This window comes from Aythya fuligula, chromosome 6 (genome assembly GCF_009819795.1).
Source record: "Aythya fuligula isolate bAytFul2 chromosome 6, bAytFul2.pri, whole genome shotgun sequence".
NCBI classification, from domain to species: Eukaryota; Metazoa; Chordata; class Aves; order Anseriformes; family Anatidae; genus Aythya; species Aythya fuligula.
Window position 1 is genome coordinate 4259160 of NC_045564.1, and position 27527 is coordinate 4286686.

Sequence of the window (27527 nt, forward strand, 5' to 3'; positions counted from 1 at the left end):
TTAACATACCATGAAAAATTCCTGTGGCCATGCGAATTCAGTTAGGTTGCTGGTTTCTTGTTCATGTAGGCAAATAGCTGGTTTTGATTGTTGGTATTATCAGCAGTTATTCAGGCACCGTGACAGCACATGGGCCTCGTGTTTACTGTAAAAAGACTGGATAAAACTTGCAATTCTCAATTACTTCTACTCTTAATGCAGCAATAAGCCCACGTGCAAGTTCCCATCTTCTTGCATGTCAAATGTCGCAGTGAAGAGGTTGCGCAGTGAGAATGATACTCGTTTTGAGGGTCCCCTAATTTAACCAAGATGGTGCTAGGAACCATTTGGCAGCTCTATCAGTGCACTGCAGCTCTTTCGTGTGCAGCTGTGCTTGCTGGTTTCATTCCCCATCAAATGGCAGCACAGCCATCAGTACTGAAGAGGCACGGTGTAGATTTTTTTGACTATGGGGAGCATTTGCAATGGACCAAACTTAAACATTTATTGCTTGAAATTAAACTGCCAAGGCAGTACTATCAGTACCTTAATTAAGATTGATTTTTAGTCTGCTCTTCAAACTCTTCTTTTTAGACTCCAGCTAGAAATATGAAGTGCTTCGAAGCACTATTAAATGACTTACAGTGCGTTTTGTTGAGTCACATCCTGCTCCTTTCTTAAGGGAAATGAGCATGAGAGACATTAGATTTTATGCCAGCAATTGTATGTTTAATGTGAAACATTTGGCCTAACAGACCTCATTTTATTGCTTGTGCTGATTTTGCAGATTGGTAACTCCTCTTATTTCAGTGGCACTAGTGGAATGTCATCTTGGAGAGCAAAGCTGTGTTCGTAGCAGGGTAAAATGCAATCTTCCAAATGCAGTAACAATGTATTCAGGAAGAACATGAGTTTTTGATTGTCTACTGCAGACAAAGATATCTGTAAGTTCTGCGCTAAGCTCTTTATGGTAGCTGGGCAAGGTAGTAGGAATTCATTAGTGGCTGAACATCGGAGGTTGTTATCGAAAGAGAGCTCAGAAGAGCGTCATTTTAATTATAGTGTCATTTTATTTTATAGCCTTTGGTGATTAGTCAGCTGCTACAGTGAGCTTCCGAATTCTAGAGACAAATAAAACTAAAATACTGTTTTATGGCTGTGTATAGTATTTTGCAGAGTTTTTTAGAAGAGACAGCTAAAAACTTCTGTCATTAGGCAGACCGAAGGGTTGACTTGCAAGATAACTTATAGTTAAACTCCAGAATGTTTTATTGACTGTCCTAAGATTTCAATTAAGCCTTTTTTTTTCATATGGAGTACAATCTTATTAATAGTTAAGAAAATAATGGTAGAGTATTATTTGCAAACTTCTTTTTCAAACTGAGGGTCGAAAGAGGGAAGTGTTAATGTTGAAACAGTCTGGGAGGTGAATTGTTTACGGTGGGTAGATCCTGATAAAAGCAGACCTCCGTAGAGAAAAGACATGAGTGAGGAGTGCTGCTTTAGGGAATTTGAGAGATGCCTTGTCTTGTAGGTGGAGGGAGGCTCCCTTATTGTAGCAAAATAACCAATTGCTCGGAAGTGCCTACTCTAAAAGTGCAGTGGAGTGTTTCTTACTGCAGTGCACTTCTCCCCAGCTCTTCCACAGAAACCCTTTCTGCTGGGCACCTCTTCCAAAGGTTTCCTGCTTGTTGTAGTGCAATGTTTCCTTTGGGATTCAGGTTTTGATGGCTTGAATTAAACTTAGAGCTATAATTGCTTTTATCAATGTTTTTTGAGACTTTAGAGTTCATAGCAATGATGCAAAGAAGCCCTTAATGAGGTATGGACTGTGGTAAAGGCAGAACAAAGAAACGCCAGCTGGTGTCTTGCTGTAGAGTAGAAAATATGGGCCCACTGTTGTAGTGTGAATTAATGCTTGCTTTGTCCAGCAGGCTAATTTTTATATGCTGTTACACTGATGAAATTCAGTTATAAACATTGTTGAAAGCTGTAAAATGAAGAGAAATAAATTGTTAGATGAACTATCCATAAGCATCTCAAATACTAAGTAAAGAAAAGCCTGAAACAAGTGTTTAGTCTAGAGAAGATCTAGGAAAGGAATCTAGATATTGAAAGTAAATAAAAAGACCACCATGCAGAATAAGTATCTCTTTTTCTCTCCAAATTGATTTGATTTCTCTTCCTGGTTAAAAATACATTAGAAATGATGTCAGAGCTGGTGTGTAAATGCAATAATTGTGATAGCTTTGAATGTCCACCTAACTTGCATTTTAAAGACATGTATTACTTTTACCTCTTACTGCTTATGTTTGCTTAACAAAGGTATTTCACTAATCAGGCTGTGAAATGACTGACAGAGCCAGTTGAAAATCCTGTACGTACTCTTCAAATCCAGTAGCATGCAGAAGTGCCTATTTCAATTTCTTTTCTCTGAATTACGTTAAGTTGTAAAAAACAGATTTATAAAACTTAAAAGTTGGCATCAAATGGAAAGCAGATTTCAACCAGCAGCAGTTGCACTGATTGATGAAAACATACTAAAAAAGGTAGGACAAAAAGAGTGAGCTTTGCTTCCTCAGAAAACTGGGAAAAAGCAGCTTTTCAGAAAGCTTTGTGCCTTTACAGTGGTCACTTTCAAATATTTGAAGTATAGTTCTCCATCCCTGAGCTTTCTTCTTCATTTCCTCCATTCAGACATAGTTGTGGAGAAGCATAACCACTCTGAAATACCAGACTTCTTTGGTAGGAACATAAATGATGACAGATGCAACTATTTTGGGGAATGAAAACTGCTAATCCATGTCACTGTAAAAACACATGGTACTCTGTAAAGGAATTTTTTGTACACTGCAATGAATATGTTGAATTGTTTACTTGTGATTGTCTTAGAGCTTAGTCTTAAGAATCCAGGGTGATCAGACTTGCTAGGAAACCCTGGCACCCCCAAAATAATGCACTTACATCTGAACTGTGAAGTCAATTTGTCACGTCTTTCTTAAGTAGGGTGCCATTAGAAAACATGTTTCCTGACGTGGAAAGGAAATCTTTGACAGAGATGAACTAGCTTTGGTCTAATTTTCTGAAATGCAAACAAAGAAACATCATTACATGATTTATAGCTCTTCAGCAATTTTGGACTCTGTACCAGAGGAAATAAATTATATTAATTGAATGGGAAACTTGGACACAGAAAGTGGCTGTGCTGGTTACCATTCACATGTTGATGTGAACTTCATTATTATTATTATTATTATTATTTTTTAAAGAGAATACAGAGATGGTGAGTTGCTTTATTTCTATATGACTTGCTTCATATTCTGCAGCTGGTATAAGGTCAATTCTAAATTTTTTTTCCCTCTCAGTCTCAAAACCTCATCTAATATTACTGTAAGACTGAATTAAATGGAGAATATTTCTTATGAGACTTTGAGTGTCATGGAAAGTTCAGAATGTCCCTTTTAAACTTGATTTTGTTAAAGGAGTTAGTAGGCATGTTTGCAACAGAGGGCTTCCCCCTTGTTTAATTTTCAACCCGTTTCCTTCCCTCCATTCGTATTTGCTCTGCAGCGCTTGGCGAGATAAGAAAGGAGCAGTCCCTTGGACTGCCTGATAGGTCTGCTGCAAGATCTGCTCTTAAACAGTTGCCTTTACAGTGTGGGTAATACTTTAAGCCTTCAGACTTTTTTTTTTATTGCCTTACCAATGACTGAGTGTACATAACCTTCCTTTTCTTCCTTTTATGTATAGTTAATAACAACCCATCCACTAAAATAGCACCTTTCTGAATAGCCTGCTTCATGTAGAAGGTTAACTTTGTCATTCTCATGTTGTCATTGGATGCTTTTCTCATGTCTTTAAACGCAGCTAATAGCTTTGGGAATCTGCTTCAAATGCTTGGCAGCCAGGTCTGCAAGTTTTTGTCATCCTTGGACCCTCCCAGTTCCTCCACAGTCTGATTTCATTTGTTTAATAGCTGCTTGGTGGCAGCCCTGCATACCTACCCTGCTAGTTCCAGACCTTTGCAGCTGAATACACAAGTGCCCTCAATTTGGCTGCAGTTAAAATACACTTTATCATATATTTATCTCCTTATTTTGCCTTTAAGAATCAGAATATCTTCAGGCTATGCTACCAGATAATTACCAACAATTTATGCTGCTGTTTAAGGATTCTGGACTTCTTGCCAGCCTGGGAGATCCTGGTAGGCTGTTAGTGACTCAGATATGTTCATGGACTTCAGAAACCTGAATGAAGACTTAAATCTTGTCCTTTTTTTTTTTTTTTTTTTTTTTTTTTTTTTTTTTTTTTTTTTTTTTTTTTTTTTTCCCCTTTCTTTTTCAAAATGAAAGGTCAGAAGTCTGAGGTTTGGGGGTATGTTTATGGGAGAACATCTGGCAATTCTAATTTTTTACTTTGCCTGAGTAGAAGGAACTCAACTTTCCATGACTAGAAATGTACAGTGTTTTGTGAGTATTTTTACTTGATTTATTGTTCCATCCAGTGTTTCGGCATCCTGTTTGTTTCTTTACTAATGCTAATTAAACACAAGGAACACAAGGTTAATTTCATTGGTCACTTGGGTGATTTTGAAAGGCCCTGTTAATTTTTATTTTTCTTTTAAAATCAGCAACTATAGGAAAACTTGTATCTGGGCATGAAATTCCAGTTACAGGCCTTGTCTCTAGATTTGGTTGCACAGCAAACAGGAACAAAGTTTTGAGTCATAAAGATTTTATACTTGATGGATGATTTGAGATACAGAATGAGGAGAAACTTTGTCCTAGATCTTTTTAATTCAGATGGCTGCACTTTGATCTATTTTAGGGAGCTGGGAGTCATCCAACGCCTCTGAAGTCATGGAGAGCTTACCAGTGGCTTCTGTGGGCTCCAGACCAGGCCTTTATAGAGCTCCAGTCCTGATGATAATGGGAGCAGCCAAGTTCTGCCCGTCCATCTCTCAGTTGTCCTTTAACTTAGGTTTGTTCATCTCCAGATTGGCGAAGTCCTGGACAACCTGGTGTGCCTTCCAAAGGGACCCAGCTTTGGGCAGGAGGCTGGACTGCAGAGATCTGAGGTCCCTTCCAAACTGAATTACTGCCTGATCCTATGAAACAAAACCTGAGCACAGGGGAGATGGGAAACTGCTCTCTAGTGTAGCAGCGATGCCCTACTTTGTTCTCCCATATATTAATGTAGTATGGAAATTTCAGAGAGGATGCGGAATAGCATATAAGGATTTTGTTGTTTCTAGGCAGAGGAAAACGTACTATACTTCACAAAAGTGCCACCATTCGAGCTCAGGCCAAACTTTGTTTCAAATACTGGTTTTCAATCCATAATGTCAATCTGAAACTTTGCGGAAGAAAATTTCAGCCAGCTTTCTGTAGATAGATAAGGGAATACGTATAAAAACACTTTATAGCTTAGGCTGCCAGACAAATTTCATTTTTATTTTTTTAGTTATTCTCTGAGGAATGTTTATTAATTCATCCTCTGTTAATTATTATTTGAGAACACTAGACAACTCCTGATGCTGTAACAGGTGCAATCATTTCTCAGTCAGGAAACCATCTTAACTCTAGGTGAGAATGCTCCTTTAAGCTAGTTTGTGTCTCAGCTTTAAATGTTAACTGATAGGCACCTCCAGGCTGAAAGAAGCAGTTAAAGCTGGATGTCTCTTAAAAGTGAACACTGATCAATGGATATGGCAGCTTGCAAGTAAGTGAGCTCTTGGGGAGAGGGGTGGGAAGTAGCTGGAAGACCCTTCTGTTCGCAGAGTTTGCATTCACGGTGTGCTGCAGGAAATCAGTTCCCAGAGAATAAGGAGCCCCAGTGCGCTGTATTTGAGGGAGATCAGCACTCAATTTGTACTCTTCCTGGGGAAGCTTCCTCCACAGAAACAACACACTGAATTCAAAATGCACCCCTCTAGTAGATCAAAAGATCTACTCAGTGTTTTACAGAATGTGGTGTCATGTTTACCCTATGCAAAATAAGACTGAAATTGACTTTCAAAAGTGTAGTAACCCCCAGGATAACCCCAAATAAAACCTGGTGTTCTGATCTGAGTGCAGTGCTCTGTGCACTAGGGGCTGTGGTTACACAGATGCTTGCATTGTAATTGTACCAATAACTAAACTAAGAGAAGTTTGGATTTCTATCTGAATTTCTTTAGTTTCCAGTTATTACTACATTTTATGAGTTGGATTGAATGCTTATAGCTAGTCCCTGGGAAAAAGTCACTGGAACTAAAAATAGTGGTTTTTTTTTTTTTTTCCCGTCTTTTGTACTCAGTCCTTGGTGCCCTAATGGGATCTGTGAGGTGCTCATCTTTAACTAACTAGTATGGTTGTTCCTACATCTGCGACAGCAGATGAGAATGTACCTCGGACCCTCTCTCAGCATAACTGAAGTAAAATGCCAACCATGCAGACATCAGCAAAGCTAAATAATTTTACAAGGAGTAAGATGATTCATTCCTGATTCACAGAATTGCCTGCTTCTCCTTACCTGTATGGTGTTCAATGTCTTACTAGCTGTATGGCCAACTTTTTTTTAGCAATCAAGTAATAGGCAGTTCCTTTCAGTGAAGTGAAAATGCAGCTATCACTCCTGAGGGTGAAAGCAGGCAGGTTTGCATTGGCCCCGATCCATGTCTCAAATGACATGGGTTAAGTCCCACAAATACTTCTTAACTGCTCCACTGCGGTCAGAGGATCGACCTGCTCTCTGCTATGGAAGCAAAATATTTGATCAGTTAGGGTCTCCTGTTAGATGGCACACAGCTGTTTCCTTTTATTATGCATGGCTGCAAATGTGAAAAGACATCTCTTCTGCAAGCATAGATGGGAAGAAATTCCATCAAATGATCAAATTTCTCCCACCCATATAGCTTAGAGACCAAGTTTTCCTTGGAAGCATAGTTTCATGATGTAATCAGTCAGTGCTGGAAATAAACCAAACTCATTTGGGGATCAGAAGCCCCAGAGCTGTAGAAAAACTAGACTGGCTTTACAGATGAAATTAAGGCACGTTGAAGTAACAGTATTTAAAAACAATTAATAATAGTATCAGAAAAAAAATGACCCACTGAATATTTGTGAAGTAACATAAAAAAATAAATCCATTATTGATTCCTCAAGAAAGAGGAATTGACTGTCTTTGCAGAGTGACTTCTCATAGCCATTCAGCAGGACACAAGTTCAATGAACTGTCAGTGTAGAAAACAGCCTTGCACGACTGTTGTGTTTTGTGTTTACATGGTGGATGGAGATTTCTCTGCCTGGAAATGCCTTAAATTTAATTGCTTCCTCAGCACATCCCATTCAAGTGGGAAGCCGAGCAAACACAGACGTGAAAGTAAAGTGTTCACAGGTCTTGGGTCTGTTTTTTCCTGCTGCTGCCTCTTTCTTTTAAGCACTGCCTGTTCTGTTGAGTGTAATGATTTAATGTCAACTCTAGCCCATCAGCCATGTTTATGACGTGAATTAAGATGTTTCATCCAGAAACAGATATTTCATCCAGAAGATATTAAGATATTTCATCCAGACTGTGTGATTTGTCATGCCATCTCCTAGTATGTTTTTTCCACTGGTTCCCAATGCATCACCTGTGGCTTTCTATATGCAGTTCTGCTATTGCTTGCTCTCTCTTCAGTTACTTGTTAATTAGTTTGTTTCAGATTTTCAGACGTTGCGGTGTGAGAAGCTGTCTCTGCATTATAACTTTATCCTCAATCTCTTATAATTAATTGTTATGGATATCTCTGGCTATAATTTAAGAACCTTTTGACTCCATCTAAGTCAAACTTCATTGTGGATATCGATAAGTAGTTTGTATATCTGATTTTGAAAAGCTCTTCGTTCCAAGAAGCTTTGGCTTTAGAAAAGAAAGCTTCATTACATGTTTTGTGACTCAGAGCTACGAGAACAAATTGAGGTTATATTAATAGCTGACAATTTATATGGTAATGGAGGTGATAATTAAGAACTTGGATACAAAGAGGAGACAAAGTAAGCTGTCACTGAGCATCAAGTGTAAATTTAGGGCTCAATTAGGCTTCTTGTAATACTGAACTGTATTAACAAAACTGAAACAGGATCATGTGGAATGAGAAACGTGTCTTGCTAATGTGTGTCTGTGTTTCTCTACTGCAAAGTAGGTGGTTGATTAGTCCGTGTGGATTGGGAATTAGCCCGTGTTCTGGGAATTTTCAGGTATGGATGGATTCAAAGTTGTGAAACTGCTGGGACACAGCTTTTTTTTTGTGTGTGTGTGGAAATCAACCCACAGATGAGTAAAATGTCTGGCTCTGGGCACAACAAAAATGTAAGTAATGAAGTGTTATTTAAATCAGCAAATATGTTCAGTCACTTTCTCTACTGATGGAATACTTTCCTTTCAGGAGAGCAGTACTTAGAAGGGGGATGCAAAGCAGGAATTTCTAAGTTGCCCTCCCTCAAACTTTCAGTTCTTTGAAATACAAGAAATACACTTGTGCAGGGGCAAAGCTGGGAGCTCACTTTGCATTCACCATACTCTCTGTAGTGTGGTGTGGCCCTTTCACCCCCAGCCTTGCTTTCCTCTGGAAATTGTGACCTAAGTCCTTCATTCTTTGGGGAGAGAAAATACAGTGGGGAATTAAGGAGAGGATGCAGAAGTAATAGTAGATTAGAACAATACAGGGTGGAAATTATTTAAAATAATAATAATAATAAAAAAATGGGGACCCCACAGACTGGAAATTGAATTTAGGAGGCTAAATGCTTGCATGCTCTTTTTTTGAGTATATGCAATAACATCACACGAAACTATGGGCATAACAAAGCCTATTGAATTGTATTGTGGTCGGGATTTTCTCTCTCTTCCGTATCTTCCTCCCCTTATTATTACTTATTATTACTTTATTTTAAACAGGGTGAGTTCCTGCTGTCTTTTGGTCAATTACCTTGCCTGTGTACTGATAAGCAGTAGTGCTAGCTGTACGTAACTAGTGTTTGGGTATGTGAGCACTAGTTCATGGCACAGGGTTGAGACGTTTAGGTGGGATAGAAATCAAGCAAAAAGTATTGAAGTTGGAAACCTTTTTTTTTTTTTTTTTGTATGCATTGGCTTTGCAGCTGTTGACAGAAAACAAGAAGTCCTTGCCCATATTCTAGGCTGTTCCACTGATTTATTGTGTGTGTGTGCTGAGAGAAGCTGACATTTATCCTTGAACCTTGGCATGAGTAGAAAAGTGGGAAAAGTAGGGAATAAGGTATCCACTGCATGGTATTATAAAGGAAAGCTGTAGAATAGATCTGGGTATGCAAGAATCTTCAACATAATTTGGGGTAGCTAAAAATGTACTGTACCTCAAACAGTTTTTTTTTTTTTTTTTTTTTTTTTTTCTCCCCCAGACTTGCTCAGTGCTCTTGATCTTGGAGGGAGATAAACCCTTTTCCAAAATCTCCCAAAATATATTTTAAAGGAGTGACCAGGGAGGTGAATGGTCCACATAAAACATGTTTTCTTTCACCATTGGTAGTTTTCCATAATTTTGTATTTGGGCAGCACACTCTTTTCTGTTAAGTCATTTTGATTGAGTTTGGTGTCTTGAAATAGTCCTTGGAAAGCTCTCGGTTCCATGGCAGCCAAACTGTTGTAATCTTCAAGGTGACACGGCACATCTCAGAGTGACACGTTCATCCGGACGCAGCCGAAGGTTGTTGGAAAAATCTCGTTTTTCCTTTTTAGAGAAAAGCTCTGCTTCCTCTGGGGAAAGTCAGCCTTTTTGCCCAACAAGCTTCAGGAGATGTAACATGCAGGAAAAGTGATCAGGCAACAGGTTTGCAATTACTTTAGTTGGTTTAAAAAGAACCAACATCGAAACAAGAAGCTTTTGCATGCTCTCTGAAGATGGATCAGCTTTGAAGTCTCATTTTTAGACATCATTAATACCTTGCATTTTTAAGCCATGATGATTTACTCTGGAACCTTCTCTTCACTGGATGTTTCTGGAAAAAAAGGCAAAAATAGAAAGCTGTGGCTTCCTGTTTCTTGTCTGCTTTTATTATTATTTTTTTTACTCTTTCTTGTTTTGTCTTTTTCTCTATTCCTTATTTCTTCAAATTTTTTTTCTTTTTCTTTCATATAACAAGATATATCTACCAGGTTAATTCCAAATGAGGATCCCTTTTCTAAGGAAACAGTAGCCCAAGTGTTAAACCTGAGAAATATACTGGACAGCATTTCCCAAGGTTTGTGTCATTATTTCTGCAAATTACAAAAGATACTATTATTTCCTCAGAGCTTTCTTGAAGTCAGGAATACCTTGCCCATGAGTCAGAACCTCTTCACAGTTGGCCTTTTAATTATATTCCAGTTGCAATGGTTGTCTGTGTTGTTTTTTTTAAAACCTCATAAATGTGAAGAAAAAGACTATTACGTGAAAACAGACCTAAATATGACTCATCCCTCATCCTTCTTGTTGCAGGGTAGTTTGGGATTTTATTTTCTGTAGCTAAAGCTGGTAAATGTAACTAGTTGAAGATACTAGGTTTCTATTCAACGAAATAAAATCTCAATACTCTAAAAAAAAAAAAAAATATAAAAAGGTGTGTGTGGGGAAGCTTCCCTAGGAGTTGCTTGCTTTCCTCCTATCATTAAATAAGTTTGATCGCTCCCTGGTTCAGTTCTGCACTCCTGCAGCCATGCAAATGCCTTATGAAAACTTACAAATCCAGGGGGAAGTTTACGAATGAAGCAGCAGTTTTTATGCTCCACGAAGAGGAATTCCTTGTGGATGACTGTGCAGCTGCTGTAACCTCGCTGTTCAGGCCAAAGGGAGATTCTACTTAGGGAGGCTGGAAATGCAGCTTTATGCTATGTATTTTCTGGGGAAGCTGGATAAGTAACAGAAAAAAAGATATTAAAGGATGCATTTCTTAAGAAACACACAGGAAGTTAATTTTTAGAAAGCTATAACTAGTTTGGTTCCAAAATGCCTTAACTCGGTCTCTTTACTGACTTTATTTTATTAGCCTTGCTGGGAAAAGTCTTTTAAGTTCTTATGGGGGAAGGGGAGGAGAAAGAAGAGGAGCACACAGGCAGATTAACATTTAAGAGAGAAGGATGAAGTGAAATAAAAATAGCTTCTGGGCCAGCACTGTGAAGTGAGACATGCAATCAGCTAGGGGCTCATCCCAGTGGGACTGTGTGAAGGAACTGGCAGCTGATTTCCTGATGAGGAGAGGAGAATGCTTGGCTGTGTGATGAAAAGGGGAAACCTCAGGTGCGTCTGTTGCTTGAAGAAGCTGGGAAATGTGAAATAAATCATCCCCTCTCTCCTAACCTGGCTGGAACCATCTTCTTTGGAATTCGCTGACCTTTTATTGTCCTGAGCTGGATACTTACGTCTGTGGGGTACCTATCTTTGGAGCAGTGAGTCCTGGCTCTCTGCTGGCTCAGGTGCATTTGCAAGGCACATATCTCCATGTGTTTTCCTTGACCCTCTTATTCACACGTTCGCTCACACATATCTTCCTTTCAGATCCAGTGCCCTCCTAAGCTGGGATGTTACTTGCACTGCTATTTCCCTGGTCTTCTACCACACATCCCCCTCTGCTGCACAATACAAATTAGCAGGAAGTTTTAAAATTGCATTTTCTATTTAAGCGATGGCTTTTAAACTACTATTCCATAATACAGCATTGCTCATGAGAGGAAAAGACAAATGTTAGCTGGTTTTTATTAAAGTTACTAAGCTGTCCAAACACTCACATATAACCTTGCCGGACCTGCCATTGCACAGTTCAGAGCACATCTCATTTACAGGAGTAATTATCACCCTGACAGAAAACCTAAGTGTGATCTAATGTGACCTGGGAATATATTACTGTACTGTTTTATTTATGTGTGTGTATATAAAAGTAAAAAAGCTATACCACACATTCAGCAGCTTATTTCCTTTGGAAAATGATGACGTAGCTCACTTCTGGCAAATCTTCAAACACTGAGGGATGGGGCAGGGGGTAAAGCAATCCAAACAACCCTTATAGCTGAACAGGTAGTGTCACGGGCAGCACAGCAGGGTGGGCTGGCAGGAGCTGGCCTTGGCTCCTTGGGCTTGGCAGTGATGCACGGAGGTGTTGGGTCAGCCCTGCCAGGATTTCATTGCTGGCGGCAGACTGGAGGGCAGCCACGCTTGTGCCTGGGTCCTCTCTTTCTGAGCAAGTGGGAGAGAAGCTCAGGGAGCAGGATGCTGGACCGCTCGGATGTGCTCTCCCTCCAAGTGGCACGCACAAATCCCCAAGTCCTGCGTCCCTGGCAGGGACGACTGGAGGAGTAGTGGCAGCGTGAGCCACAGCCGCCTGCTGCTCCATATTTCAAACATAGACCTAGGCCTCAAGCTAATGTGAGCCCAAAGCCAACAACGTTGATTAGTCTGCTGACACATATTGCAGTTTTTGCCTTTTAAAACATAACATGGCCTGCAGTCATAAGAAACCAAGGAAATGAGCAGTCAAGAAGAGCCGCAGCTGTAAGAGTGTGTTTTGCTCTCAACAAACGTGTGTGATGTCGGTTGATTTTAATGAGAGAGAGCTATACAGGTGCATCGAAGACTTGGGATTTCAAAATATTTGATTGTTTTTGTTTGAAGGCTAATGGCTGAATTTTCCACACTGCCTTTCTTACAAAAATATAGGCATTGAGTTAACTAGTTAAGTGCTTCCCCATTTGCACCGTGGGAGCAGAGGATTGCATAAAGACAAACACGTCCTGTAAGTAGTCCCTAGCTCCCTAAATACACATGTAACTCTAATGCTATTATATTTCACAGAAGCCATGCATTTGTCAGCATAAATGTGAAAAAGTGATGTTTAGATGAATCCCCTCTCATCTTACTTTGCAATTACATTTGATTTTACAGGGGTACTGCAACAGTACTACAAGGATATGAAAAACTACTCACTGAGAACTTTGGTCTAGATTGTTAAATGAAAAATTACTGAAACGCCCTAGGCTTCAAGAGGTCCGCATCAATTGCAGTGTAAGAAAACTGGCAGAGGACTTTAATATGTTCTATATAATTCGGTTAATAGTTTTAATTTTACTATAATCATGTGGCTAAGAGATCAGTTCTTAGTAGCTTAAGCACACTATGCTGCTGTTGCTTAAATTTTGTTTTTAGAGTTGGGGAAATAGGTTAATTTTGAGAATTCCTGGACCGGCAGGGAATTTGCAGAAGGACTGAGTTTTATAGCCTGGGATTAAGCAGCTGTAAATGTTCTTGGAGCAGAGTAAAACTAAACCCTAGATAATGTCTATCCTCAGCAGTATGGATACATTCACTTCCAAATAAATAAAGGAAAAAAAAAAAAAGACATTGAGAGCTCACTTGCCAAGATGCGTGCTGGGTACCTGTGTGTTTAGGGAGGAATACTGTAGGCAAGCCAAGCTACAGGACTGAAGCCTTCCAGTAGCCCCTGCCTGAGTGTGAGTGACCAAAATAGAGAATTACTGTCAGCACATCCTTACAGATACTGGTGAATGACTTCTCGGAGCGCTGGTAAGATTCAGAGACTCAAGCTTCAATACCACTTGGAGTAACTGTTTCTGCCATTTGTTTGGTCGTTTCTCGGTGTGATTAAAAAAGCAGCACTCGTCTTGGGCTTTTCTGAAGTTCTCTGACCTCTGTTCAGAAAGGGCACTTCATGCTGGCTTGAATCTGGCTGTGAGAAAGTGACACAAAATAAAACTTGGAAACAGACAGTTGCAAACTGACCTTGGATGGACTGAGGGATTTACTGAAAAATCTACTCTTGTAGAAATGCATGGTCCTTTGGGTGTAATATATATAACATCTAGAGTTTCAAAAACATTACAATAAATAGTGTGAGAGGGAATATGCTAACAAAAATGTTGAATGTGATCCAGCTTCACAAGAATGACAGCAACATTCTGAGTTGCGTATCTGGTCTGGTCTTTCCTATGTGTTTTAACTTGGGGTAGCATCTTTTTAAGTAGTTCAGATACTTTAGATCCCATAATAAGTGCAGGATTTAGATGTGTTCAAGTTTATGCAGGCTTGTTCTCTGCCAAAGAAAATATTTATCTGTGTGCCACCCTAACTAAGTGCTTCCTCTAGTCTATGGGTGTATGAGGTTCAGCTTGGAGTACTGTTGTTTGTTGTAGTGTGTATGGAAGAGGTGGGCTTCTAAAATTCTTTGGTTTAGGTTTAGCAGCAAGTGTTCAAACAGCCATTACAAGTCTATCATAAGTGCACTGTGGTCTCATTTGCTTTATCTTTTGTCTGCGCAATCTGAATTTCTTTATTTCATTGTTGACACACAGAAGGTCTGAATATGGGCTACTGGTTGCTTGCTTTTGACCGTAGTGGGAAGCTGTTTTTGAGGACATGCTTTAGCAGGTTAGTGGGCTGATTTTTTTAGAAATATGTCTAAGCTACAATGCAACAAGCTCTGTAGATATTTAGAGATTTTTAGAATTTGTAGAGTTATAGGTCCTACCCTAACTGGAAACTACCTTATTACACAGCTTCAAAGGGGGAACTTTTAGGGATCTAAGAATTGTCTTAAAAGTATAAACGTCTGTGGCACTGAGGGGAGGTTAGGATTACTTTTTTTTTTTCATCCCCTCTCCTTCTCTATATTTTTCTGTTTAGGGAGCCAGTGTACAAGCCTAAACCTAAGATTTTCAAAAGGCAAAAAATAAATAAATATATATATATATTTATTAACCAAACTTAGCAAAGCCTGGAGAGCAATCAATCCCTAGGAATATTTAACTGTATGCTGGTGACTTTTAAAGACTTTACCACATCTTTGAGTCAACATCTGCACAAAGCCCTATCAACTTCACTGTGGCTCCTGATAGTTTTGACAACTATTCCAATAACACCTTATAAGATAAAACTGAGATTAAAGTCTAGATCATGACATGGCTTTACCTCTGGCATGAAAGTCTTTGTTTTTTCTTTAGAGGGATGTGGTTACAGATTTCATGAATCCAAATAAACAAGGGCAAGAATCTAAATTATTATTATTTTTTCCTCTGTTCTCAGTAAAATAGGGTTAGGATTTCACACCTGTCTCTTCTTCTTATATAAAATTCTAAAAATATTTGCAAGAAGCAGGTGAAAGATGTGGAATATTCTTCTACCTTCATTATACATATCTTATCTATTGGTAGTTGTGTAAGTGTATCTGTAATAATGATAATAAAAAGATTGTATTCCAGTTTCACAAGTCTTTAGATAGATTTTTTTCTTCCTTTTTTTTTTTTTTTTTTAAATTGTTAACACTGAACAAGAGCATCTCTTCCAACCTCTTTGAAAGTGTTGTTCATTGAAGTTATACTTTAATCTTCATAGCAGAAGTAGTATTGCAGTGTTGAGTGTTGGAAGTATATGGAAGAGATTGAAATGGCATTTTCATCTGTTTTCTACCTACTATGTGAGATGCTTAAATATAAGCATAAAAATATGGTTCATTATAATCAAATATTTAATTTTTGGTATCCTAAAAATCTGTGGAACATCAACTACTTTCTATTAAACAAAGTGAAATAATCATTTTGAAAGAAACATGAAATACTGTTAGGAATGCCTTAATCAAAATGATAAAACAATATGAAAAGCTTGTGACCAACAAGCACAATTGCAAGATGCATGACTTGCAGTGAACTCCTACCTCTGTTTTGCAGATGTGTTTGTGCTTGGATTAAGTGAATAACTCTTAGTCAATTAAAATTTACGAGTATTTGTGACAATGAGGTCTATATAGTAGCAGACGTGGAATAAAGTGTTAAAACTATGAATTCTAGTGTTTCTGTGGCTTCCCTGCACAATGGCCCCATCTGCTTGCAGAGCAGTGGGAGGCTTGGGTGGATAGAGGCTGCTCGCTCACCACTTTGCTGTGGGACACAGAGCTGGGGGGTGTGACTGGACGTTTGGTTGAGGGTCTGTATGGAAAACACATTACATGGTGGAAATATGCACAGAAAGAGGTCTGCAGAGTTTGCCCACATCGTGTCTAGGGTGGTTTTGTGTGTAGGAAAGTCTTTGTGGGCTTTGCTTGGTGTTGCAGTGTTTAGACTTGGGTTTTGTGCTGAACTGATGTGGATGTAAATGAATATTCTGCGAGATTTGAAGGAGAATATATGGTGCAATACTGTAAAAAATACATGAATAGAAATCCTTTATGCAAACCCTTCCTTTCTAGGAACAACTTTGTCTTTTGAAACTGTTGTGACCTGAGAAATGCAGAGAAAAGAGAAATCCAGTCCCTGTCTGTGGGTAATCTCTCTGTTTTAAATCAGTGCATTACTGAATCGAAGGGGCTCAGTTACAAGGTACCTTTGTGTTGCCCGCGTGCTGCAGTGCCCTGAAGGTTAATTAGTTTATCTGCTTACCCAGCTAACAGGAGATAGAGGGGAGACAATTTATAAGTTGCTACCTGTCATGAGAATTTTGGGCATCTTTGAGAAATAAGACACACTCTTGGGGAAATTGAAAGTGTTCTTTAAGCATTAATAGATATTCTATAAAACACCTTAGACTCATCTTGGCTATCATTCTTTAAGAAGGCTATCAAACTGGTTTCCTGAAATCCTTCATATATTCAATCAGTCGAGGCAAAATAAGACTTGCCCGTGAGTACGGAGGGTTGGTATTCCCCTGAACAATCTGTTTCAGCCCATTAACTAGATGAAAATCCTCTTGCTGATGGGCCATAGCTTTGAAAATAAGCCCACCTCATGAATAGTTCTGGCATAAGATTTCTAAAAAGGCTCAGTTAATGCTTTTTCACAGCAAAAATAAAATGTAGACTTGATGGATTGTTTCTGAGTAAACTATGTTTTCTATTAGCACTTAATCTTTAAAGGCAGTAGGAAATGTGCTCCACACATGTATTCAAATCCTAATGCAATAAAGCTCATAAAGGCTATAAAATATTGGAAAGAAGACAGCATGGAAAGGAAATGGAAAAGTAAAGGAGGCAGAATGAACCTTTCTCTTTAATAAATCTGTTTTGCATTCTGTATTTGAACCTAGTGTAAGTAACCAGGCAACTGTACTCACATTTACAAAGTGTTGTCCTGCCTGTATAATTCTAATAGTGACATCAATACCCACAGCACCAGAGTTATAGCTCTGTTAGACAATTTTTTTTTCTTGTTTTAGCTCTGTGCGATTATGATTCATAAATTCAAGTCTTATATTGTTGACCTACACAAATACTTATCCCTTTCTTGCTCCCTTTTCTCTATTACTTCCTTCTGCCGTTGCTGTTCCCCCTTCTGTTAACCATCCTTAATTTGGTCAATGGTGGCACAGTTTTTTTTCCTTGCTGCTTGCAAGAAAGAGAAATGGAAAGTTCATGTTAACATAGAAAGTACTAAAAATATGAGGTTTTTTTTTTTTTTGTGAGTTTATTTTAAATACTTCTAAAATCAGGCTTTATTCATCTCCTGGTTTGCCATTTTCTTATTCCTCTGGTAGAAGTGGATCCTGTTTTCCAGAAGATGATGCAATTTTGAAAGAGAATATAGTCAGTGCATAAACCACATTTTCCTTCTCATAGAAAAATAGCGGAAAGAATCTAGAAAGATCATTTACTCTATTCCCATCCTGTAAGGCAGGATAAACCCTTTATTATTCCCTGCAGGTGTTTATCTAAGTTTTTCCTAAAGCCCTCTCGTGGTAGGGAAGGTGCAAGATGCCCATCGCCAGTTGTTGCCCTGTCCTGCTGTGCTGCGTCTGGTGCAGCAAGGGCTGGGCTCCAGATTCTGCATGTGCACAGCAAGGCTGCACTTTGTACAAAATATATCAGGATACACATGGAAGAGAAAGGCCTAGAAATAGCTGAATTGGTCATGACTTGGTTTGCTAGGACTGCTGATATACTGATGAGATGTACGTACTGCGTTTCTTTTGTTTATTGGTCTGCTTTTGTTCCTCACCTCAGAAAAATGTATTTTTTCCCCTGCATTCACATTCTCTTGAATACTCAAGGGACAGGTACAGTAAAAGCTGACCAACAACCACCTTGTTTATCATCTTAAAACCAAGGTAGTGTGAATGCATGTGTGTGCTGAGGGCTTGAACCAGTTTGTTTGTTTTAGTCGCAGTGGATGGACCCGCTACGGTTGCTGCCGCAAGCACTCGTCAGAAGGGTGTTATGTTCACTACCTCATGTATGGATGCCTGTTTATGTATTAACTTTCCTTCTTAATCAAATAGTGTGGTCAGATTGTTAGAAAGGGGTAGAAATATCAATCCTGGGGGAAAATACGAAGTCAGTAGTTGAACCGCTGTTAACTTCAGCGGGCCAGTGTTTCACCTCAGCTGCCATCTTCAGCAGGCCAATAGCCATCATCACAGTGTCAGACACTTCAATATTGTGTCAAGGATATCTGCCCCCAAATTATTATTATTTATTTATTTTTTTTCTTTTCTTTTCTTTCTTTCTAATCATTAAAGACATTAAATAATTTCTTTACCTTACAAAAAAAGCTGAGCAATTACAGTAAGATAGCCTGAGCAAGCTAAGTTCCCTTTGTCAATATAGCTGAGGCCTTCCCTAACTTTAGGGGGTAGGTAAAGTCACATGCTCCTTGACTCTCCAGGATTAAAAAAAAAATAATAAAAATTGAGATTTTCTGGCAAATGTAAGTTTAATGTATGACATTATATCAAACATTTACCAAACATCTGCTAAGGTTTTTACATGGGAAACAATATCCTGTGTAAACGGATCCCTTCAGTCCTACTTTATAGCATGTGTAAAGTCACAGGCACTTTGTTTCACGTGGGTGTATGTACAGTTTCTAAGCAGTAAAGAATATAGTATTGTAGGTTTAAAAAAAAATAAATTCTTTTCATCAGTGGCCCTTTTCCTCAGCATTTCCCTCCTGAGAAGGGAAATTCTCCTCAGACCTGTCCATGCTTTTGGCATGCCAGTGCCCCATCTGCTCAAGATACTCCCTTCTGCAGACCACCCGAGTGTTTCCCCCATCACTCCCCGTCTGAAACAACTGAGGAAAAATTCTTGTGTTTAAGCTAACAGACAAATTCCAGTACATTTGCTTACCTTAGGGTTTATCTTATTTGGCAGCTCAGCCCATAGAGCTTGATCAGTAACTAGCTTTCCTTGGAACGCATATATATATTTTCCTCCAAGATTGATTTTAACATACGTTTAGTGTGAGTAGCTTTGTGTTTCGAAAATCCCCTGTGGAGTGGTGATGTTTCTTTAACCATTCTCAATTCCAGTCTGTAGGCCAACTCTGTTAATTGGCACATAGTATGTACAATTCCTTTCAGCATTTCTGTTTTGCTAGGAAATAAGATGCAACTTGGGAGCAATACAATATGTAAGACCGCATCCTGAACTTAGGCTTGTTATGGTTGGTAGGAGTTTTACTACAGACTCGAATGCTCTCTTCCCCAGGCCTGCCTCAGGTAAATGACTGTCAGCTTTGGGTATTCCATATAATTAACTATCATGTTGAAGATCAATGCTTAAAAAATAAATTATAATGATTGGGAAAAGAAAAGAATTGTCCAGTGTATTTACGGTGCATTGATCCAATATTACGCTGATATTTGCAGCCAGCATTAGGTTAGTTCTTTAGACCAGAAATGGAAGCCATGTACTCTTTTCTTAACCAAACTGAAACAATTAAAACCACCAGGAAAACTGAGCATCATGTCCAGGCATCATATTGTGGTAGGCTGGCTATTTTGTTTTGGATAGTTGAGGGCGCTTACTCTTAGACAATGGAAAAAATCAAAGTTTACTCACTTAGGGTCCCAAGGTAAATGAGCTTAATAGTTAAAGAAAGAAGAAAGGTGGAGGTAGTTGGTGCCTGTTTGAATTACAGATTAGCATTTGCCCTTGCCATTTCAATGCGTAGCTTGCTGTGGCTCTTTGTTTTCACGTAATCAGTTTAAGTTCTTAGGAGAAAGCAAACTAGCTTGACAAAGAATTTGTAATAAACAATAACAATAAAATATTAATGCTGTTTTTGCTGTTCTAGGTAAAAAAAAAAAAAAAAAAAAAAAAAAGTTTTCATTGAGGCTTCATGCAAGATTTTCCGTAATTATTCTTGATTTTTTTTTTCCTTGTACTAATGTTGAATTTAATTTAATTGAGGCATTCTGAAGAAAAGGCTGCCAGTGCTAATAACATTACAGAACTTATTAGGTTTTGACTTGCCCATAGCAAAATCAGACTTATAGTGACTGACATAATCCAAGACCCCACACTAACAGTTTAAAAGCGAAGTATCATCCTACTTACCCAAATTAAAACTAGCTGTGAAACAGAATTACAAGGTTTAAGTGTAAGCAAGAAAGAGATCTTTCTTCCCTCTGCTCCATAAAGACTACAATTCGTTTTTTAACCTTTCTACCCTAAAGTTGATGGGAAAATTCTGCAAATGGGCAGTAACATTACTGATGTAGCATTGTTTACATTTCTAGCTGATACTAGTGGTTTTGGTGGATTTCTGAGCAGGGAGATTGGGATTTTGAGGTGGTGCAGTTTGGAATCTAGACTGTTTAAAGATCCAGGCTAAAAGTAGTGTCATGTTCCTATGTTTATGTTCTTGCCAATTTCTGCAGTTTCCTATTACATTTTCTTATTTTAAATAACGGAATTTTCTGTCCTTTTACTATGTGAAAAACCTCTATAAAACAAGAAAACTGATTCCTTATGCAATAAAGGGTCTTGAAAGTGCAAAGTGAACACACTTCAAAGGAAAGGAACTATTTTTCTCTCATACATGATTTCAGTAATGTTACTTTTAATTATTAACGGTCAATACTAAGAAATATGTGTAACAGTGTATGCTGACTATATTCTTGTGAGTTAAAAATCTGGTATATCCATTTGCTAGTGTGTTTTCCCCCCCACAACCCAAGCTAAGTGTGTGATCGAAGAACTGTTATAGGGGGTGGAAATTTCAAACAGCACTTACCACAGATTTAACTACCTACATAAAATTTTGGTAGCAACTCTTACATTGACTTAGGATCAATTTGGTCAAACTGCACTGCTTTTGAAAATCTTATTCTTTTTTGAACAGATGTTTTGAATTCAGGCTTAAATTTCTACCATTCCATTGATTTCAGATTCCTACTAAAAGATTGGTCCAGCATCTTATTGTAGCAGATAGATTTGTCTTTTATGTGAATGTATTTTTTGTCAGCTTGGTACAAATGAGTTTGAAACAGGAGCACTGTTCCATTTTGTGTTACCATATGAAAGTTCCTCGTATTTCATTGAATGAGACCCTCATGGATATTGGAATTCTAGTTGCTCGGATGTATGCCTGCTCTGAAGGATATGAAGGTAATAAATGCATGCTTGTTTCTGGTCTGACTTGGATATTTTGAAAAGTATAAGCCTGCAAATTGTATTTTAATATATTTGTGAGTCCTCAACATTACCTGGTGGTATTTCCTAGCTTCATCTATCACTCAAAGTGCTTGGAATTTGATCTCTGACTTTGAACCTTATGTATGATTTTAGATCAGATAATGTACAGTGCCTATTCATTGCCTAAAATGTGGAAATGGATATCAACAGACTGAGTAATGGAGACTATTTGCCTGCATCTTTATTCAGGTTACTGTATCTTGAAATTTCTAGGAGATTTACCTAGCTTTGGGTAAAGACCCTTCAAATCTCAAAGCATCTGGTTGCTGCTGTGTGAAGCAGGAAGCATTGGAAAGTGGTCTTTTAATCATGTCGGAACTCTTCTTCATCTCTGGAGAGTCAAAAATCAACCACAAATCAGTAGGTGAGACCATCCCGATTGCAGAGAATCTCCTGCTGGTAGGAAGAGACTGGCTTTATGTTTCACTTTTGCAGAAGAGTTGCTCTCCTGAGATGGCCTGGAAAGAGGAGAGTACTTGGTCCTACTGCTCCTGCAGTGGCTCTGTCTGCTAAGTTTGGGTTTGCTACACGCTTTAAGCTTAATGTATAATGATGGTTGGAAGAGAATCAGCTCTGAGAGTCAGGGCCCTGGATTCTCCTCTCAAGTAACTTTCATCTTGTATTGGTTTTCCTTGGGACAGAAGAAAAATGAACTCCAAAAATCTGTATCTGGCGTTACTTCTACTGAATGCATGACCTTAGGCTAGTTTGCTGAATTCCACATTCCTCTGCCCTTACAGAATCCTAAAAACTACAGAAAAAAAGTGAAAAATGGTTGGAGAGAAATTGCTACATAAATATACAGTATTATTGTATGCAGCATTGGGTCCTCCCCGTATCGAGGGGAGGAGGAGGGAGGTGATGCTGAGCATACTTGGAATTATTTATCTGCCCACTCTTAATTGCTTAGTCTGATGCTGTTTACAAGGGTGCTAACTAAACAATTCCTCTCACTTGTCCCAAATGTGATGCGCGATGGTTTAGCCCTTGAATTGAATTCATTTACATGACAAATCATAGATTTAATGACTAGAGTCATGATGGTTGTAAATAAATTGAAAACCCTCGTTAAATGTACACACATGGTGAAAGGAATTATTTAAAAGGAGGCATAAGGGAATTGATTTGCTAAGTAATTTACATCCTTTTTTATTCTTTGTTGTTTAGCTGTTGTAATTATGTGGTGTAATTTGTCTTCTTCAAAGGGGACGCTAGACCTGATGAGGTAGAAGGTGCTGTTAAAAATCTCTCACTGCTCAAAAGGAATTTGCACTGAAAATGATAAAAGGGATCTTTCTGGTTCTTTTTTCTTCCCCTTCAACAAGCTGTCAGGGGAAAAATGCCATCGCTGTTCTTGTGTTGTTTGTCTCAGATAGGAGAATGATGCTAAGGCCCATTCTTGCTGTGAATGCACGAGGAATTTACCAACCCGTTGCACACTTAAGCCTTGGAGAAATTAATGTAGGCACTTCGCAGCTAATTGTGAAGACAAAGTTACCAATGCTGATGGCAAGGTTTACCAGTGTATGGGCATTGCTATGATTCAGTGGCAGAGTCGGAATTCCCTGTGGTTTTATTGTAGGTTTCCCCAAGCAGGATGTTTAGTTGGGGGTTGTCTGAGCAGTTGTCAGCTTTCTTAGAAGAATTGTCACAAAAGCCCCCTACAGTTAGTAGCACGTAGCTCAGAAACACCTAAATGTTTGTTGGAATGGTTTCTCGTCAATGAGCAGAAATAGGCTTTAAAATGCTGCCTGTATTCTCAGCCTCTTTTTTCGTAAATTACTAATATTAACACTTCTGTTCTTAATACTCTGTGACAGGTTACCTCCAGCTGTGGGAAACCCTACAAGGGGTGGTTTCAGACCTGTTATTTTTCATGTATACAATCACCTTGTATTCTGTGTAGTTTTCATGGGATGGTTTCGCAATGGCAGCGTGGTGGATTCTGGCTGTAAGCTGCTCGTTTGCTGCTCTCTTTTACGAATGAGCACATAGAACTGCACAGATGCCAAAGTTTGGGTCTGGATGTATATCTGAAATGTCTGATGTTTCTAGCCAGCGTCAGGTTCTGGTGTTACCTTTCATCTTCTGGCCACAGAAGAAAACTTTGCAGGCTTTTGGCTGCTATGTTACTGAGAAAGGCCACATGCTGTTGGGGTAAGCAGAGTAGTGGGCCAGTGCTCCCAACTGCACTGGCCCACTCTGGTGAAGACAGCTTACTTCTCATTGCATCCCCTTAGCATGGGATTGCTCTCAAAGATAGAAAACCTGCCAGCAGATGGATCTGCCTCTCCCAGCAGCAGGTACGGGCAGCCCCAGTCTGAAGAGAGGAGGGGATTAGAGACTGAGCGGCCTTTTCACAGACCATCGATGTGGTGGGAAGAAAAAACTCCGGTGTCCTACTCCTCCTGCTTGCAAGTGATCCACAAAAGAGAGATTTGCTTAGTGCCCACGCTGGAATGCTACTGACAGTGCATTGTTAAGGGCTAAGCACGAGGCTGGGGTTAGGTAGATTTGCAGCTGTCACGGACTGGGGCTGTAAAGATGAGGAGAAAAGCAGATGATTTAGTTAACTTGGATTGTCATTATGATGTAGAAACGTCGAGCATCCCCCAGAGGCTGCCAATAGTCTTCCCAGCTGGTGGGACTGTAAATACAGAGCATGGTGAGCAGCTGAGGATGGATTGCACGGCACTGTGCTGGGGGCTCCTGGCCCCTCTCAGGGCTCTGGAGTCGCGTTGGGCAGAGCAGCCGGAGCCAGGCAGGGGCAGGTAGCAGGGGAGGGAAGGAAAGCCTCCCCTCAGCACGCTGGAAGGGCTCAAGTTCCCAGTAAGCGAAGCAGCTCCAAGTGGGGCTCTGCCCTCCATTCCCGGGAAGCGTGCGTGTGTTAAAAGCAAAGCTTTCTCCCCCTGACAGCTTCGCACTGAATTATGCTTTGCCGTCCTATTAAATTGCTCTGACACAGCATACGCGCTGCACAGCAGCAGGAAAATATCCCACAAGTGTACTTGCAAAGAGAAAAGTTCAAGGAAGAGTGAAGCCAGCTCTGATTCGGTTATTTACCATCAATCAGACTCTTGCTTGGCAGGGAGTGGATGATTATGAGCCTGAACAAGCCGAAAAGGGGCAGGAAGAGAAGCGGAGGCAGCATTCTTCCTATTTAAAGCTGCATCCCCTGAAAAGAGTGTTTGCAGACCGTGCTGGCGCTGGTGCTGAAAAAAAGGGCTCGCAGACTTTGTCCTGGGACTGATGCTGAAAGACAGAGAGATTCCCCAGCTGGCTTCATGGTGCTAAAATAACCTCGCGTTTCCCTGCTTTTTGCTGCCCAGGAGGATACATGTCTAATATCTAGGCATGATGGCAATCTGGGTACAAACGAGAACTTTTTTCATCCTTGCTGCTTTACTAGGGCGATTTGTAACCATAAAAGCACAAGAAGAGGAGGAATATGACGCTGGTGAGTTTCTCTCTCTCCCTTTTTTCCTCCTCTTCTCTTTGTATGCAGCATGCTTAGTGTGTGATTTGGTTAATAAGCGCAATGGAAAACTTCTGGGGTACGGGAGTAACAAGATTTGTGGCTTTATATGCCGAGGAGCGGGCTGCGAGGCTTGTGCTTTGGGAACCTGATCAGAAGGCAGAGGGGATTTTAAAAGTTGGAGATTTGCAGAGTTCCCAGGTCTCCGCGCACAGTCCTGCGGACACAGGGGAGGGAGGACCGATGGGAAGCAAAAAGCAGCTGTGGAGCAGCCCGCAGTGAGCCCCAGCCCCGCTGCCTGGCGTGAGCAGCACTCAGCACTGGGAAGTTTGCAACAAAAGAGAGCGCCTAGGGATGGGGCTGGAGGAGGCTGCGGGGCTGGGGAGCAGCCGGAGCTGGGCGAAGTAAACACGGAGCCGTGCAGGGTGGAGCCCTTCTGTTCCGAGCGACCTCTGCCTTCTTACCTTCTTTGTTTTAGAGAAACACCAAAATGTCATTTTCCCTTTTCCCCCTTTCTTTCGTGGGTTCTTTTCCTCCTCCTCTCTCCCCTTCTCCGTCTCCTTCCCCCTCGGGCCCTGGCTGCGGAGGCTGTGTTTAATCCCCAGTGACAGGCTGTGATGGAACCCAGCCTTCCCTGCCCTCCTGCTTTCCCACCCCGAGCCTTGCTTGTCCCACCAGCGGTGGCTCCGTGCGAGCTGTCTGAAATGGGGCCGGCCGGCCAGCTGCCTACCTGACCCCTGCAACCTGAAGGCTCCTTTCTATCTGCTCTTACTTCACAGCGTTTCGGTGCCTGCAGGACAGCGGCTGATGGTCAGGAGACTTCCTAGCAGCCTCTTGGTGCTTTCATCAGGCTGGGTGTCGTGCTGCATGTCGGTTTCCTGAAATGTGAGCAGCCTGGTTGTAGGCTGTCCTGTAGCTATTGTACTCCTGCGCGCACTTTCTGGGCTTCTTGTGCTTAACCTTGTTGGACGTTGCTCAGAAAAGAAGCCAAAGGGCCGGTGTGTTGCCATACAGCACAGCTTGCAGATATTTTCTTGAATATTTTCAAGAGTTTCGTTTTCCTTGTAGCTGAACGTTGCATTACACAAGTGAGGAGGATTCAAGTCCCGTGAATAAAACAGCTACGGTTCTGCAAATTTTGTTCCACGGAGCAAAGTGGGGCTCTCCTGGCCGCACACAGCTGTGTGAGAAGTCCCATAGAGGGGGCACTTCGTATAGTCTTGGGAGTATAATTCCTGTCCTTGCCATAAAGGGAGACGCATACTGTGGATTTCTCAGATACTTAAAATGCCAGAGAAAACACTTGTGAAAATATTGACTTCAGGTTTTGGTAGCTGTTTAGCAAAAATCATACATTTTACTGTTTTTTTTCTTTTATTATTATTATTTTTAAGGCAAATCTTATGTGGGATGTCTGTTGGGTTAAGTTATTACGTCTCACTTCTTAGTTTGTTGCTATTATGGAAATTAGGGGATGAGCCAGTAATGTAGCAACACCTTCTGGGATGTACTTCCCATATGCTGATGGCTGAGGAAACCGAGACATACGTGGTAAGCCAGAGAGCAAAATACGTTGTAATAAATTAGGGACATCTGTTTGCACTTATTTCACTTATTCATCTTCCTGTTTGGGAATGTAATAACTTTTGTCTACCATACGTACGAGGAAGCTGCTTCTCATAAGCTCAATATATTGCAAATAAAAACATGGAGAGAAAACAGAGCTATTTGTACTGTGAGGGGTGGTGAACAGCAAGGAGGAAGGTAGCGCATCCTACACATTGGTCTGGTTTAAGAGTATACACAAGGGGTTTTCAGTCCTGATGGAGTTCCTGGCTGAAGCCCCAAAACGCTGCCAAATGGGGACATTTTTGCCCTTCATTTGTCTTGGTTTCAGTACCAGCTCGTGCAGAGGTCCAAGAGCAGTGTACGTTGTGTTGGACTGCAAGTGATTTTGTGTTGGCTGCTGCTTCACTTCTCCCCACTCAGTTGGTCAAGTGTCACTTGAACGTAGGTGCCATGTTAAACAAATTTCAGAGGTACTTGGGGAAACAAGTAAGGTGCTTTTGGAAGTGCAAACGAGGAAAAAAAAAACTCTCAGACTTTCAAAAAGTATGTAAAACTGGTGCTGCAGTCATTTATCATGCCAGTGGTGGAAAAAATGAGAACAATTAGAAACTGGTTATGTCAACCACAGTGGAAGCAAGAAATAATTTTGCAGAAGTATCTGACAGAGTTTATGGCAGTGAGAGTGACATCCATATATTGATAAATAAGTCAAACCAATAAAGCGGGTAAATATATACATATATATAATAATAAAAGAGCTGTAATGCTTCTTTAAACCAGATTAACTTTGTTGTTGTTATCATTGCTGTGCTTTTAAGTAATGCCAGCTTCTATATTATTATTATTATTTTTCCTCTTGGAACTATTGCAGGCTGATCTGTTTTGCTCAAGAGCACTTGGCTGCCAGTGCAGTATAGTTCACACACTTAAAATGCACATCAAAATGTGAAAAACAGACGCTTTCAAGCCTAGTACAGGAAAATTTGTTATTTTGCTCCTAGCTGTTTTAAGTGTGTCCATTAAAATGTTACACAGGAATAAAGGCAGCTCTGCAA

General features: G+C 40.0%; 1 protein-coding gene across 2 annotated transcripts in view; it reads left to right on the forward strand.

Annotated features, from left to right (window-relative positions):
* Positions 1-24584: 24584 nt before the first annotated feature.
* Positions 24585-27527, forward strand: part of COL5A2 (collagen type V alpha 2 chain) — a 101491-nt gene continuing 98548 nt past the window's right edge. The window contains exon 1 of one of the 2 annotated variants that reach the window (XM_032190374.1): positions 24585-24885. In XM_032190374.1, coding sequence (XP_032046265.1) covers positions 24783-24885 — 103 coding nt within the window. In that variant the 5' untranslated portion in view covers positions 24585-24782. The remainder of the gene's footprint in view (positions 24886-27527) is intronic. The other variant, XM_032190375.1, reaches the window with a different exon arrangement.